Genomic DNA, 16,635 nt, shown 5'->3' on the forward strand with positions numbered 1-16,635 from the left:
ACACACACTCTCACACACACACTCTCACACACACACTCTCACACACTCACACACTCTCATACACACACACTCTCATACACACACACACTCTCACACACACACAGTCAGTACGATACCCGAGGTTTTTAGTTTTTAGTCCATTGTCATTTGGAACAAAGTAAATGAATACTATGCACTTCACTGTCTTGTTTTCCATCATTCTATGTTTGCCACGTACTGACTGTAAACCTTTCCTTTCATTCCAGGCTCATGTACCCAAATGGCTGCAGAACACACACATTTACAATTGGCCGAGAGATCAGAAGCGAATCCTCCTCCGATTGCTGAGGGAAGAGGAGTATGTTGCTCCACCAGTTGGACCATTACCCACCATTCATACTGTCCCACTTTAAGCCTCTGACCTTGTTCCTGTTCAATTAGCTTACAATGGCTGCTCCTGCCTCAGTGCAAACACTTGGATGAGAGGGGCCTGACTGTATGGAGTTATTGTGGTTTATTTGAATCATGCCAAGCTGGCTCAGTGCTGCAGGCAATGATTTCTCTCTTGATATATAATGGGGTGGCTTCAGATGTTAATTGGCTGTTTAATCTACTAAAGAGTTGCTCTGCATCAAGGTACTAACGCTGGAACCAGACATGACCCACGGGTATTTGCAAAACACTTCTATGTTCAAGGCAACAGGATTTCAGCAACATTTAATCATTCAATACATATTCAGAGAGTAGTACATTCAAATCCAATTCAAGCTGTTTCAATTTTGCTCAAAGGGAGATCGTGTGTTAACGAGGACGATGTGCAATAGATGTTGTATAATACTTAGTTGATGGCAAATACATGTCCATGTACTCCTTGGAAAAACGGATATTAACAGTGGGACAACATTTTGTGTTTCTGTTGGTCTCCCAAGGAAATGTCTCCCAGGTGATTTTTTTTTAAAAATAAAATGTCTCTTGGGTTGTCTCTGAAGTAATGATGAGTGTTGGATCAACTCCCATACTGTTGTTGGTGGTGGGTCCACCACAGCAGGAGGAACACCGGCCTATCTGTTTGTTTTCACATTGGCCACAAGCACCAGGAGAACACTCAGGTAGACCATGCCCTGATCTCTTTGGCCACATCAATAAGTTTCTGATTGGTAGCAACCTCACTGTTGCTTTCTGCAAAAGAGTGCAATTCATTGGTTTTATTTCTTCCATCCAATTACCGGAGTCAGAAAGCTTTCAACTTTGGAGCGTGTCAAAGCTGGACTTGTAGGGAAGGTGAGGCCTTACGGGATTATCGCTGGACTATTAATCCAGAGACCCAGGTAATGTCCTGGCAACCCAGGTTCAAGTCCTGTCAAGGCAGATGGTGGAATTTACGTTCAATAACAATCTGGAATTAAGAGTGTAAAATATAGATGGTTGGATAAACCCCATTTGGTTCACTGATGACCTTTAGGGAAGAAAACTGTTATCCTTACCTGGTCTGTGTCTCCAGACTTGCAGCAATGTAGCTGACTCTGATCTACCCTCTGGGATGGCTAATAAATGCAACCTACCCAGTAAAGCCCTCATTCCATGAATGAAAACAAGAAAAAGAAACTCTAATCCTATCCTTACCCTAAGGTAGGTACATCCTTAAGTAGGGAAACTAAAACTCCGAGGTAAAAACAATGACTGCAGATGCTGGAAACCAGATTCTGGATCAGTGGTGCTGGAAGAGCACAGCAGTTCAGGCAGCATCCGACTGCTGTGCTCTTCCAGCGCCACTGATCGAGAACTAAAACTCCAGGCATGTTCTTAACAAATTCCTTTATAATCGCAGCAAGGATCTCCTTACACCTATACTCCCATCTACATGCAATAAAGGTTAACCTGGCTTTCTAATTTCTTAGTTTATCCAATATGCTGGCTTTTTGATTCATGTTAGATTCCATCTATCACTTCCCCACTCCCTTCACCTGGCTTTGCTCCTTTGTTTTTGTCTCATCTCCTGTCTGGCTTTGTATTGGCTGGAAAATTAGGTGAGTTAGATTAGATAAGAGCAAGCGTAATTTCTTCAGCTCATTGATGTGGATCATAGAGTAATCAACGATTGAGGAGCAATGACAACAGATTTCCCAGTGTTTCTCCAAGGCCGGGGGAACCGTACACCCTTGGCAAATTTCAGAAAATGGGGATGGAGGTACACAGGATAATATCAAAAAAATTGAAGCAAAATTCACATAGTTAATATTTTCAAATCTTTGGGATGGGTGGTTCCTTGGTGTGGCACAAATGGAAATATTCCTTTCCTCGTTCTGTAATCTCTAAGCAAAACACAGTGATGCATCAACCATGTTAACAAACTGTCACAATTATTGGTTGAAGACACTACTCTCATGAATAAACAGTTAGTAAACTTAGAGAATTTGTTTTCAACTGTCATAATGATGTAAATTGCATGCATGACATGATGTCGCTTCTGAACCTTTCCTCTCCGAACTTCTGTAAACAAAACATTATTGTGAACGTGCTTTTAAAGGGTGGGTGGGGGGCTTGGCGAGACAGTGACGTCTCCAGCAGAGAAAAAGAAAACTACAGACACCTAAGTCCCCACAGCACTATTATGTGTATAGGAATGTTATCCTCAGTTACTCGTGGAATTTTACTTGCTTCCCACTCTCCTATCATTTAATTGTAACAATTTATTACTTTTGTATCAAGCATTCATTATCTGATGTAAAATATATTTTTAGTTGAGATGAAAATGTTCCTGTTTTGTGGTCTACACGGAAGTTTACACAGATTTTGCAACTAACTGGGGTCAGCTTGGGTCAGCTTCTACAATGGTAATTTTGAAAAGATTTTTAAAGTAAATAAAAATTAAAATAAAATTTGTTTAAAATATAAACTGATTTTGCCTGGTGTCAAAAGGCCAATAACTGCATTCAAAAAGTTGTCAGTTGACTCTGGAGGCTTGGCTGCACATCAAAAGCAGTGAACTTTTACATACATCATTTCTTATTTTCTCACCATATATCCAAGATTCAACATACTGCCACACTGACCTCAAAAAGGACATGTATTTTCAACCTTCAGCCTCTTTTTAATGACACAAATATTAGAGTGGAATAAAGCTTTCTCTCTGAAGAATGCAAAGTTCATTTGAACCCAAAGGCACAGCTGATCCATATGGGTGGCATGGTGGCTCAGTGGTTAGCACTGCTGCCTCACAGCACCAGGGTCCTGGGTTCAGTTCCAGCCTTGGGTGACTGTCTTTGTGGAGTTTCCCTTTGTCTGTGTGGGTTTCCTCCCACAGTCCAAAGATGTACAGGTCAGGTGAATTGGCTGAGCTAAATCGCCCATAGTGTTAGGTGCAGTAGTCAGGGCTCAATGTAGGGAATGGGTCTGGGTGGGTTACTCTTTGGAGGGTTGGTGTGGACTTGTTTCCATACTATAGGGAATCTAATCTAAATGAGCCCTGGTCACACACTGGAATTTCATTGTTGTGTTGGAGATCAAAATTCAAGTGGGCCTGACATCTCAATTGGCGTGTAGAATGTCTGTTGGCCATAACTAATACGCCATGATCCCAGTGATTGTGACACATCCTTGTAATAAAACCTGTCCTCGGGTGACACAGTATTCAGCTCAGTGTGAAAACTGACGATTCAGTGAAACTGATACACAGTATAGAAACATATAGATTGACTTTCTGTTCAGATACTTGGGTCATGCTCACCTATTTGAGGTTGGTGTTTATGATAAGATACAGCTCTGCCAAGCCTAGCAATCCACTGTAACCTTTCGGATGAGTGTGGCCTAATCTGGGAATTGAGTGCCACCAAGTTAGAGGTCAGTAAAACAATAGGTTCTCTTCAACCACCTCCACCATGCCCAACAATGCCCCTTACATGCCATATGAAACTATAGCCACAAATGGCCCCACGCTTGAGGAAAGTTAACTCAGGAGAGTGATTACTTCTTTCCATGGTGAAGGGGTTACCTGTTTCATTTACCAATGGGACAGAGCCCCATCCAAATCCTTTATTACAACGGAGCTGAGGAGAAGCAGCAGCTCGTGGTGCAACACTATCGATCTCACTGACCACTGAGGCCAGTGTTCTGTTCTGCAAAGTCAGAAGAGCAACTTGTCTAGCATTCTGACAGAGCCTGTCACCAGCTGAGATTTTAAATCATTTCAATGTCACTTTTTTTTTTAAACTTTGGGACTGATTTTGTACGTTTTTGAATCACTGGACAAGGGAAGAAGGGAGTTCCCCACCTTATAAAAAGCCAAACATTATGAAAACAAAAGGTGATAACATCTACTGACGTCAGGAAGTTCTGAAGTCCAAAATCTCAAAAAAAAAATCCCCCAATGCAGTGAAATAAATCATAAAGCAATTTTTGTGTTGAGGGTCTCTGCCAATTGGTGTTCAAATGTCCTTGAGGTTGTAGATTTTAATTTGAAGATATGTTTATTAGATGTTAATTACAAAATCTCAAGCATCAATTGTCAAGCATTACCTAACCTCTGTGAATAAATATTGCATGGGTTTTGTCACCAGATTTCTATGTAATATGGTGGCGACTTGAGTTCAAATCCCACAATGGCAGATGGAGAGATGGAGGAATTTAAATTTTAAAAAAAGAGGGGTGGCATGGTGACTCAGTGGCTAGCACTGCTGCCTCATAGCACCAGGGTCCCAGGTTCAATTCCAGCCTCAGGCAACTGTCTGTGTGGAGTTTGCATATTCTCCCAGTGTCTACATCAGTTTCCTCCCACAGTGCAAAGACGTGCAGGTTAGGTGAATTGGCCATGCTAAATTGCCCATAGTATTAGGTGCATTAGTCAGAGGGAAATGGGTCTGGGTGGGTTACTCTTCTGAGGGTCGGTGTGGACTGGTTGGACCGAAGGGCCTGTTTCTGCACTGCAGGGAATCTAATCTAAATTAATGAATCCAGCCTAAATGCAACCATGTCAGAAAAACATGTTCAGTTCCCCCTTCCTTTACAGAAGATCTCTCACTCTTACCTGGTCTGACCTCTATGTGAATTGACACACACACCAACGTGGTTAATTCTTAACTGCTCCCTGAAAGTTAACCACTCAATTGAATAAAAGCTACTAAAAAGCCATAAATAAGAAAGGAAACTGGACAAAGTACATGTTACAATGCAAATTCAGCCTTGTCAATATTACTAAATGCTCCTTACCAACAGCTGGGAACTAGTGCCAATATTGGGAGGGCTAACTCACAGCTATTCAAATAACAGCCTAATGTTGTAACACTCACGGAATGATACCTTACAGACAATGTCCCAGACACTCCTATCACCATCCCTGGATATGTCTGTTCCACTCGCAGGACAGACCCAGCAGAGGTGACGGCACAGTGAGATACAGTTGGGAGGGAGCTGCACTGGGGCTACTCAACATTGAATAATGAAGTATCATCACATCAACCATGAGCAAGGAAAGCTCCTGCTGATTACCACGTACCACCCACACCACCTCACCCCCTAGCAGATGAATTAGTGCTCCACCATGTTGCGTACCACTTAAGTGGAAGCACTGAAGGTGGAGAAGGTGCTAAATATACTCTATTCAATGTCGACCACCAAGAGTGGCTCAGCAGCAGCAATACTGATTGAGCTGGTCTGGTCCTAAAGGAGCTGTTTACATGTGTTGCCAATTGGTTCTCAACTAACTGAGCAAATTTGAACTGGAGGCAAGTTATTGTCACACAGACACAGAGAGAGAGAGAGAGGAAGTCACAGAAATATGTGCAGTTGTTCTCAGCAGAAGCTGCCTGTTCTCTGCAGTTAAAAAAACTCAATTCATACTTGAAAAAACGGTTTGCTTGCCTACAGCAATTGTTGTGAGCTATGACTTTTAAACCATAAATCAGAGACATTTTCAAAGTGAATCAGTCACTTTGTATTTCTTACAAACAAATGGGAGGTTTGTGTGTGTGTGTGTGTTTATGTTTGCATAGGTGTGTGTGGGTGTGTGTCTCTGTGTGTGCATGTCATGCGTGTCTATGTTTATGTCTGTATCTGTGCTTGTGTGTGCGTGTATGTGTTTGTGCATATATGTTTGTGCTTGTGTCTATACATGTGTTTGCATGCGCACATGTATGTGAGTGCATGTGTGAATGTGTGTCTGTGTGATGCATGTGTGTGTATAGATGTGTGTGTTTGAGATTTAGACTTCATTGTACCCAAGTACAGGAGTACAGTGAAACGTGTCTAATGGCACCACACATGGCACTGTCTAAGGTACAAAGGTACCTAGGTGAAAAACGTATGTACAACTTGGTAAAAGAGAGAAGCAAAGTTAAAAAGTTAACATTACAGACCTTCATAGAATAAGTAGAAAAATAAAGAAATAAGGTAATCATTAATGTTAAAGTTCTTCTTAATAGAAACTAGAAAAATAAAGGAATGAAGTTAAAAGTTGAATAGTCTTTCTTGAGTGCTTAGCCATGTTGAGGCCCCATTCACCTCCACTTCACTCACTCTCTGGGAGATTTCAGCTGGCTAGTCTTGCCGCTGCTGCACATACTGCCACAGGCCACCAAGAGGCTGCCATGCTGGGTCGAGAGACCTCTGCAGCCCACCGAAAGATTCCTGTGCCAAGCCGGGAGGTCACCACCCTGGGTCCACGCTAAGGCGAGAAGAAAGAAAAAAAAGAAATGAAGCACAAAGAGAGAAGTGAAAGAGAAATAAAAGAAAAAGGAAGGAATGGAGTGGACCAGCTCTGGCTGAAGCTCTGCCTCCATCTTCATCTCCATCTTTGTGTCTGGGCGTGTTTATATGTTTGTATGCACAGAATTGTGTGTATGTTTGTCTGTGAGATGCTCTGTGTGTGTGTTTTGGGTGTGTGAGGGGAATAGAATTTTTAGTTTCTGGTTGAAATAACTCCACAGAGGCTGATACCTCATCACCAAGTCACCTTTTATTTACACTTGACATTGATCCAGCTCCCTCAGAACCAGCTCTCAGAGTGAACAGCACCCTGATACTCCTGTCAGCCAGGGATCCCTGATCGGACCAGATTAACAGCCCCAATCAGGGAACTCATTTTCTATGCAGTCCATCTGTTTGATCTTATTATAATCACTACATCCCTCTCCCTCTCAGTCCAAGGACGTGGGCTCTTTTTCTGTAGTTCCTCCTATACCGAGTCCAGGGTTTACCCTGCCATTCCCATGAATGTTGGGGAGCTGCTGACTGTAATTTTTGTCCTTGTTGGCACTATGGATACTGCCCCAACAACATGGCTATGTTTGCATCCAGTCCTGGCTACCAAACATAACGTCTTACCAACATCTATGTTTTGGAAACCCCTGGATGACCCTGGTGGAGTTTAGCCAATATCTGGTCATGACCTTTGCTTGGAACATTCACTCTTGTTCCCCATAATAATATGCTACCCTTTGCTGTGATCTGGTCTCTCAAGGTCCAAAAAGGTCTGAATTCTCGTTGTGATGGTCCTTTGGTTTCCCTGATCACCACCAGCTGTTTCAGTTTTGCCAGGATGAGATCATTCTGCATCCAAAGTCTGATATTGTCAGCTGTGACTGAAAGTGTGTCGAGAACATTTAAAACCATTATGGACTCTTCCATTGGTGGCGTGACTGTCAGTGTGAAGCAGGTCAAGCATCCACTTTGCTACTTGGCCTCCAGGGCAGTGTTCCAACCCATAATTATACACAATTTGTATTAAAGCCCACACTGAATTCAACCCGAAACTATGGGGGGCACTGCCTTGTCCTCTTTAAGTAAGCTTTGTAGAGTTTGTGGTCTATAGTTATTACAAATTTATATTTATAAGGATATTGGTGGGACTTCCATATGACAGCCAAACCTTCCTTCTCTATCTGGGGGATAGCCAAAGTCCTGGGTGCATATGGCTTTTGGATGTTCCTCTCCAGTGCACCACCTGTGAGCTAACAATACGCTGATGTCATATGGGGAGGCATTGCATGTCAATACCAGATCTCTGTTGGGATCATACTGTGCCAACACCTTCGAGGATGACAGCTGTTTCTCCACATCTTCACTTGACTACACAACTATTTCCAAGGCTGACCCTTTTCCAAGAGTTGATGCAAAGGTGCCAGGGTGGAGGCTAGGTTATCGATGAACTTCCAATAATAATTCTTGGGTTCGATTCCAGCCTCAGGTGACTGTCTGTGTGGAGTTTGCACATTTGCACCATATTTCGTCCCACATTCCAAAGATGTGCAGGTTCAGTGAATTGAGATGGAAATGTGTTGTGGAGAAGCGCAGCAGGTCAGGCAGCATCCTGTTCCCTAGATGCTGCCTGACCTGCTGCGCTTCTCCAGCAACACATTTCCATCTCTGATCTCCAGCATCTGCAGACCTCATTTTCTCTTCAGTGAATTGGCCATGCTAAATTGCCTGTAGAGTTCAGGGATGCGTAGGTTAAGTAAATGTCATGAGAAATGTCATAGGGTAGGGGAATGGATCTGGGGGTCGGTGTGAACTTGTTGGGTCAAATGGCCTGTTTCCATACTGTAGGAATTCTATGAATTAACCAGCTCAAAGAAAGCCTAAATCTGATACAGTCATGGGAGCCAGGGGCATCCCCACTTTACCTTCCAATGGTGTAACCCAATCTTGTCGACTCAGAAAATCACTCGGGTGCCTGGAACACACATTTTTCCCTTCTAAGGCATACACCTGTCTGAGAAAAAACATCTCAGGACCAATTCCAAGTTCTCTAAGTGTTCCTTATTGGTCTTCCCTATTATTAGGACATCATCTAGATAAATGGCGACCTGGGGTAGTCCTTGTAAAATATTCTCCACCGTCCACTGAAACATTGCACAAGCTGATGATAGCCCAAGTGGCAGTCTTGTATATTGGTACAAAGCATTGTGGGTATTGATTGTAGCATACTTCTGGGACTCCTCATCTACCCGCAATTGCAATTACACATGGCTCATGTCCAGCTTCACGAAGGACAGCATCCCTGCCAGGTTTATGTATAAATCCTCAATGCAAGGAATTGGGTATTTATCCACCTGCAGTTTACCGTTTGTGTAAAATCCCCGATTGGGTCTCAGTCAGTCTGACCGGTGCTAGACTGGACTGGCTTGACAACTCCTTCACTTTCCAGCCTCCTGACTTCTGCCTCTACTTTTGAAGATAAGGCAAATGGCACTGGGCAGGCCTTGTAGAATCATGGAATTGCTTCCTGGTCAACACATAAGGTGGCCTTGACTCCTTTGACAGGTTCTGGACATTCCTGATAAACCTTTGGGTTTTGAAAGGACTTCACTCAGGTAGCCATTTTCTAATCAAACAATTTTGAGCCAATCTTGGTGAATTTTTCTCAACTAATTTCACCCCATCAGGCTTGGGTCTGACTCTTTTGCGACAATCAATGGTAACTGAACCAGCTGCTTCTCAAAGAGACTGGAGCCGACGTTATACCTTAATCTGTAAAGGTTCCCTGGTACAGGTTTTCAGTCTAGCCGAGGTCTTGCACAAATTTAAGAGTTGGAGTCCAGAGCAAATTATAAATGACAGGTTCTGTGATCACTGAAACAGATGTGCCAATATCAACCTCCATAGAACCAGGTGTTCAACCACCTGATGAAGGAGCAGCGCTCCGAAAGCCAGTGCTTCCAATTAAACCTGTTGGATTATAACCTGGTGCTGTGTGATTTTTAACTTTCTACACCCCAGTCCAACACCGGCATCTCCAAATCCATTAGAACCAGGTGACCATTTGACCAGACTTTTATTTTGATTGGTTCTGATTTGGATGTTGCTAAGCAGTTTATCTGTTCCAAACCAGGGGTTGCACTCTCCTGATATGAGTTCTCTTGCTCAATTTAGGTTGAGTGAGACTCCTCTGCTGTCTCATGTTCACGTACCAGCAGCAACCACAATGGCTTGCCAACCCAGAAACAGAAGAAAATTTTAATTATTTGGCTGACCTAGAGTCCCTCTGTTCAGGATATGTCCCAAGTGAGGCGATGCAATGGCGTTTACTTAAGAAGTGTTCTCCAAGCTTAGTCAGACTGGTGAAGGAGTCTACTTCCTTCAGAACACCCTGGACCACATATGCTCCACTTACTGCATTTTCCACTGATAAAGCCAATTGTAGAGTCATAGAGTCAGAGAATCATACAACACGGAAGCAGACCCTTTGGTCCAAACAGTCCATGCTGATCATAATCCCAAACTAAACTAATCCTATCTGCCTTCGCTTGGCCCATATCCCTCTTATTCATGAACTTATCCAAATGCTTTTAGAATGCTGTAACTGTATACACATCACCCTTTGTGACATAGTCATAGATCCTTCAGTCCAGACTGTCCATGATGACCAGATCTTCTAAATTAATCTAGTCCCATTTGCCAGCACTTGGCCCATACCTCTCCAAACCCTTCTTGTTCATAGACCCATCCAGATGCCTTTTAAATGTTGTATTGGACTAACCTCCACCACTTCCTCTGGCAGCTCATTCCATACATGTACTACCCTGTGTGTGAAAATGTAGTCCCTCAGGTCCCTTTTAAATCTTTCCCCTCTCACCTTAAGCCAATGCCCTCTAGTTATGGATTCCCTGACCCCAGGGAAAAGACCTTGATTATTCATCCTATCCATGTCCCTCATGATTTTATAAACCTCTAAAAGGTCACCTCTCAGCCTCCGACATTCCAGGGAAAATAGCCTCAGCCTATTCAGCCTTTCCCTATGGCTCTCTGGAAGTTCATTCCACACACGAACCACTCTCTGTGTAAAAACGTTGCTCATCATGTCTTTTTAAAATCTTTCTCCTCTCACCTTAAAAATATCCGCCCTGGTCTTGAAATCCCCCACCCTAGGGAAAAGAACCTACCATTCACCTTCCCTATGTCGCTCATGATATTATAGACCACAATAAGGTCACCCCTCAACCTCCTATGCTCTGGTGAAACACGTCTCAGTCTATCTTCAAACTCAAACCCTTCACTCAGCAACATCTGGTAAATCTTTTCTGAATCGTCTCCACCTTAATAATATCCTGTTAACTGGACACTGTACTCCAGTAGAGGTCTCACCAATGTCCTATGCAATCTCAACATTATGTCTCAACTCCTATTCTCAAAGGTCTGAGCAACGAATGTAAGCTTCCTAAATGCCTTCTTAACTACCCTGTCTACATGTAACACCAATTTCAAAGAATTATGTAACAGAATCCCCAGGTCCCTTTGTATAAGTGCCTGTTTGAAGTCCAGTTGGGCTCCAGGTAATAGGCACTTTTGCATGGTTACATTATTAATCACACATGCCAAATGGTCTCTTAAAATCTTATTAAGGATTAAACCAAAGTCACATGCCTCTGCTAGTCGTCTTAACCTAGTCAAAAATCCTATTCCAAATTTCCCTGGTTCTCTAAATACCAAGTACAACTGAAAGCATCTCAGAATTAGAGGAGGCTTACAGAGCCTAATATTCCTTAAATAAATCCATCAATTTTTTAAAGGTTTTTGTATCTGGTGCCTCAGGGAAAGATCAGCTCCTAATAATCAAAAAAGCTACAGGTCCACAAGCTGTCAGGAGAATTACTCGGTACTTTACATCTGCCCCAATGTCATTTGCCTTGAAAAAAATAATCAATTCTTTCCACATACTGGGCCCAGTGTCTGAATGATTCAAGCTTCCCAAATAATGGCACTGTGCTAGAAATGCTTTCCCCAATTCAAAGACCACTGTTGCGAGTGAATTTCTTCAGGAGCCTGCTTTTCTCACGTCACCACTAAGATAACTCCACAGAGGTTGGTATCCCATCACCAACTTACTACTTACTTACACATGGAGAGTCCTTCACACTGACTTCCTCAGGGTCAGCTCTGGGAGTGAGCTGACCTTCTGACACTCCTGTTTATATCTGTCAACCAGGGCTGCCTGATTAACAGCCCCAATCAGGGAACTTATATTCTATGTTGTCCACCTGGCTAACTTCATTATAATTACTACAGTAGTGTTATATGCCAGTGGTATCGATCTGCTCTCTTGTAATTATAGTGAAGTTACTTATAATAAACAATAATGATTTTTATGTAAATAAAACCTGGTTCATGTCATCTATCAACTTTGGTTTGAAAGTCATGTTAATTGAGGTCATGTGTCTACCTTAAACAAAAATCTTTAACATTTGGTATGACTCCAGGAATGGCAGGTCTCAATTTACAATGCACTACCCCAGTGGGTGATAACACTTACCAATATCTGATACTAAATTTGTCTTTTTTTCCTCTCTTGTTCCACCTGATCCACTCAACTCCTTGATTACAGGTTTGGTTCAAAATTGGACAAAAACGTTTGAACTCTGGGGGCAAATGAGAATGACTGCCCTTGAGCTCAAGGCAGCATTTGGCTGAATGTGGCACCAAGGACTCCTAATAAAACTGTTGTAAATGGGAAACAAACACAGAAAATGCCAGAAAAAACTCATGGAGTCTGGCAGCATCTGAGAGAGAAACAGAGTTCATGCTTTGAGTTCAATATGACCTCACTTCAGAACTCAAGGTAGAGTCAGGAATCAGAGGCAGAATGGGAGAAACAGGAGAAACCTCACTATTTTTTGATGTCATACACAGCAGAAAAGGTGATTTTTGGTTGGTGGAAGTCAGTCCTCTCAGTTCCAGGACAACTCTGCAGGAGTTCCGCAGGATAAGTGTCCTAAGCCCAACCATCATCAGTTGCTTCATCAATGACCTTTCCTCCATCATAACTATAGAACTAGGAATGTTTGCCAATGATTACACAATATTCAATACTAGTTGTAATGCTTCAGATATAGGGGCAGCACGGTGGCTCAGTGGTTAGTACTGCTGCCTCACAGTACCAGAGACCCAGGTTCAAGCCCAGCCTCAGGTGACTGTCTGTATAGAGTTTGCACATTCTCCTCGTGTCTGCGTGGGTTTCCTCCCATAGTCCAACAAGGTGTAGGTTAGGTGAATTGGCCATGTTAAATTGCCCATGGTGTTCAGGGATGTGTAGGTTAGGTGCATCAGTCAGGGGAATGGGTCTGGGTGGGATGCTCTTTGGAAGGTTGGTGTGGATTTGTTGGGCCAAATGGCATGTTTCTGTGCTATAGCAACGTACCAGGAGTCCCACGGCTCTACCTTCCAAACCTCATGCCCTACCATTTCAAAGAACGAGGAGAGTAAGTATATGCGAACACCACCACTTGCAAGCTTCCAACCTCTCACCATCCTAGTTAGAAGTATATCGCCACTCCTTCAGCATCAGGGCGTCAAATTCCTTAAACTCCCTCCCTAACAGCACTCTGGGTGTATTTACATTACTTGTGATTCATGATGCCAGCTCACTGCTTTCTCAAGGGTAATTAGGAAAGGGACAATAAATACTGCTCCGGCCAGTGATTGCCACAGCATGCAGCAGAATTCAAAAAAAAAATCTGTTCTGAAGTTGGAAAAGATAGGGCCTGTAATATTGGCAATAGCTGGTGTACCAGATTCTCGACACTGTTCCCAGTGCAGGTGATACTCCCAAGGAGATTCTGGCCTGGACAATGCCTCATGACCAGTCCTCTGGAGTGGGTAATCAATTAGGATATCAACAGCTCAAACTCACAAAGGAACAACTGGGACTTTCCCAGTCAATCTCCAGCTCCGAGACCCAACTCCCACAACCCTCACCATCTGCCCACATTCTCACAGGCACACATAGTAACGGTGCAGCCTGCCTATTTAGAGTCATAGAGTTCTGCAGCACGGAAACAGACTCTTCGGTCCAATTCACCCATGCTGACCAGATATCCAAACCTAATCTAGTCCTATTTGCCAGCACCTGGCTCATATCCCTTGAAACTCTTCCTATTCATATACCCATCCAGATGCCTTTTAAATGCTGTAATTGTACCAGTGTCTCCACCACTTCCTCTGGCAACTCATTCCATATATGCACCACCCTTTGCATGAAAACATTGCCCCTTAGGTCCCTTTTATATCTTTCTCCTCTCGCCCTAAACCAGTGCCCACCCCAGGGAAAAGACCTTGTCTATTTATCTAATCCATGGCCTTCATGATTTTATAAACCTCTATAAGGTCACTCCTCAACCTCTGACGCTCCAGAGAAAACAACCCCAGCCTACTCAGCCTCTCCCTGTAGCTCAAATCCTCCATTTTAACAATGTTGGTGAGAGGGAGCCTCTGTATCAAATCACACTTCAAGTGACTCAGCTCCTCCTGTTCCTCTCAAACTCGAAGACCTACACTTTACCTTCCAGCCTCATGAGCCTTTTTGTCACCCTTTATTGCACAAGGAACCCATCTTCAAGCCAATTAAAAGGGCACGGCTGTGGAAATCCCAAAGAGTAATCTTTCTCCCCAAAGGATCGAATCAGGATGTGCAGATATTGCTGATTCCTGGCTTCTGACTGGTTAAAATCCAACTCTTTGTCAGAGCGGTTCTGTACCTACCAAAACAAGGTTGTAATTGTATTCCCTCTGATTTAGTTTTAATAATAGCAAGCTATAAATCAAAGACAAAAGTCATTGACACTGATAGCTCCTTCTCACGATCATATAAAAAGGGTATTAGAAAACTGGCAGCCTGTTTGACAGCTGTCCCAAATTTTATTTGCTTCAAATTCAAAAGGAATGACAGGAGAGATATAAAAGCAGCAGCCAAAATCATGGGCACTTGATTTATACACAAAGCAAAGAGATGCCATATTTGGTGCTTTTCCGTTGGGAGCAAGGTGGTGATTTTGCTTGGAACATGTCTCTAGTAAAGGCCTCGATTCCAATCACAGGCTCCACTTAGTGATTTTGTTGAGTCTTGTGTGGGCGTGGAGCCTTACAAGGACTGGGAAAATGTAACTTCAATTGAATCTAAGTCGGACTAGGTGACCCACTCAATGAGAACAATATCCTTCAGCTCGAGCACTTTCATTTATATTCAGCTAGCTGGAACTGGAAAGAAGTTTCCTCTCTCTGCTGACAGGCTCAACTCAGTTCCAAATGGGCATGGGCCCATAGCACAAAACAAGCTGTAAGTCTGTACAATGACCAATAATTCCCCACAAATGGGCAAGTTCAGTCAGAAATAGCTTTCACTGTGTAGAAATGTAAGATTGTACGATGCAGCATGATTGTGGTTGGTATTCAGATAATTTTGCCATTATTAAACATTACTAGTATAAAGTGAAAAGAGCTGCAATCTAAAGTGAGCTGCGTTTTACTCAGCTGGAGACTACTCAGTGCCGACAATTAGTAGGGAGATTTCTTCAGCTCATCATCTGTATTCAAAAGATTTTCTGGTTTCTCCTGAAGTAAGTGAGAAAATTGTCGAGCTGTGTTTATGATGGTGCTAACACATCGAATGTGAGGTAACCCTCCCCTCCACTGTGCCAAGAATGACAAATTTTTCCAGTTTTTATCACAAACACCCCTCACAGAGGAAACTGTCAGAAGCCTCTCAATGAAAGCTGGGTGACAAACACTCATGAAGCTAACGATAGCTGACACTTACCTACAAATGAGGTTTAGTTCAGCATCTTGCACAAACAATGAAGCAGAGATTAATACAGTCAATAAATGAGACTGGGTTCCATGCCAGTCCTGAGGATGGTTAACACTGAGTTGGCACACAGAATTGCTTTCCTGCAAATATTTTATCTGCAAAAGTACAGTGTGTCATTTCTTTGATGCCTATTGATTTATTAACCCGGGGATTATAGAATTGCTGCAAAGTTAGAAATTAGCTTTGCCTTTAAGCCAACTGGAAACCAATTGCAAACAAAAATTAATCTACTGACTTTGATCACTGAGTTTCTCTGAAAACAAAGGATACCAGAGTTATTGGTTTGTTGTCTTCTTCTGCTGTTTCGTGTTTCACCATTTTCTTTTATTTAAAAATAGATACCAAACAGTTGTTTTACAATCCCGTTAACTTTATGGCAAAGAGTAAACCAGTCCATGGGAGACTGTTTACATTCCCATATAATCTGGTGTGATCGCTCCCTCAGGAAAGGCATTGGCTCACCAGGGGACATAGCATGATCACTCCCTCGGGAAGGGCATTGGCTCACCAGGGGATGTAGTGTGATCGCTCCCTCAGGAAAGGCATTGGCTCACCAGGGGATGTAGTGTGATCACTCCCTCAGGAAAGGCATTGGCTCACCAGGGGACATAGCATGATCACTCCCTCGGGAAGGGCATTGGCTCACCAGGGGATGTAGTGTGATCACTCCCTCAGGAAAGGCATTGGCTCACCAGGGGACATAGCATGATCACTCCCTCGGGAAGGGCATTGGCTCACCAGGGGATGTAGTGTGATCACTCCCTCAGGAAAGGCATTGGCTCACCAGGGGACATAGCATGATCACTCCCTCGGGAAGGGCATTGGCTCACCAGGGGATGTAGTGTGATCACTCCCTCAGGAAAGGCATTGGCTCACCAGGGGATGTAGTGTGATCACTCCCTCAGGAAAGGCATTGGCTCACCAGGGGATGTAGTGTGATCACTCCCTCAGGAAAGGCATTGGCTCACCAGGGGATGTAGTGTGATCGCTCCCTCAGGAAAGGCATTGGCTCACCAGGGGATGTAGTGTGATCACTCCCTCAGGAAAGGCATTGGCTCACCAGGGGATGTAGTGTGATCACTCCC

The 16,635-nt window shown here is 43.3% G+C and overlaps 1 protein-coding gene across 1 annotated transcript in view; it reads left to right on the forward strand.

The window, feature by feature from the left end:
* LOC122540042 (sodium-dependent glucose transporter 1-like) overlaps window positions 1-11,123 on the forward strand; it is a 27,067-nt gene extending 15,944 nt beyond the window's left edge. The window contains exons 3-5 of the mRNA XM_043675371.1: window positions 909-913; window positions 10,170-10,174; window positions 11,105-11,123. Coding sequence (XP_043531306.1) covers window positions 909-913; window positions 10,170-10,174; window positions 11,105-11,123 — 29 coding nt within the window. The remainder of the gene's footprint in view (window positions 1-908; window positions 914-10,169; window positions 10,175-11,104) is intronic.
* The last annotated feature ends 5,512 nt before the right edge of the window (window positions 11,124-16,635 follow it).

The sequence above is a fragment of the Chiloscyllium plagiosum genome, chromosome 3, assembly GCF_004010195.1.
Source record: "Chiloscyllium plagiosum isolate BGI_BamShark_2017 chromosome 3, ASM401019v2, whole genome shotgun sequence".
NCBI lineage: Eukaryota > Metazoa > Chordata > Chondrichthyes > Orectolobiformes > Hemiscylliidae > Chiloscyllium > Chiloscyllium plagiosum.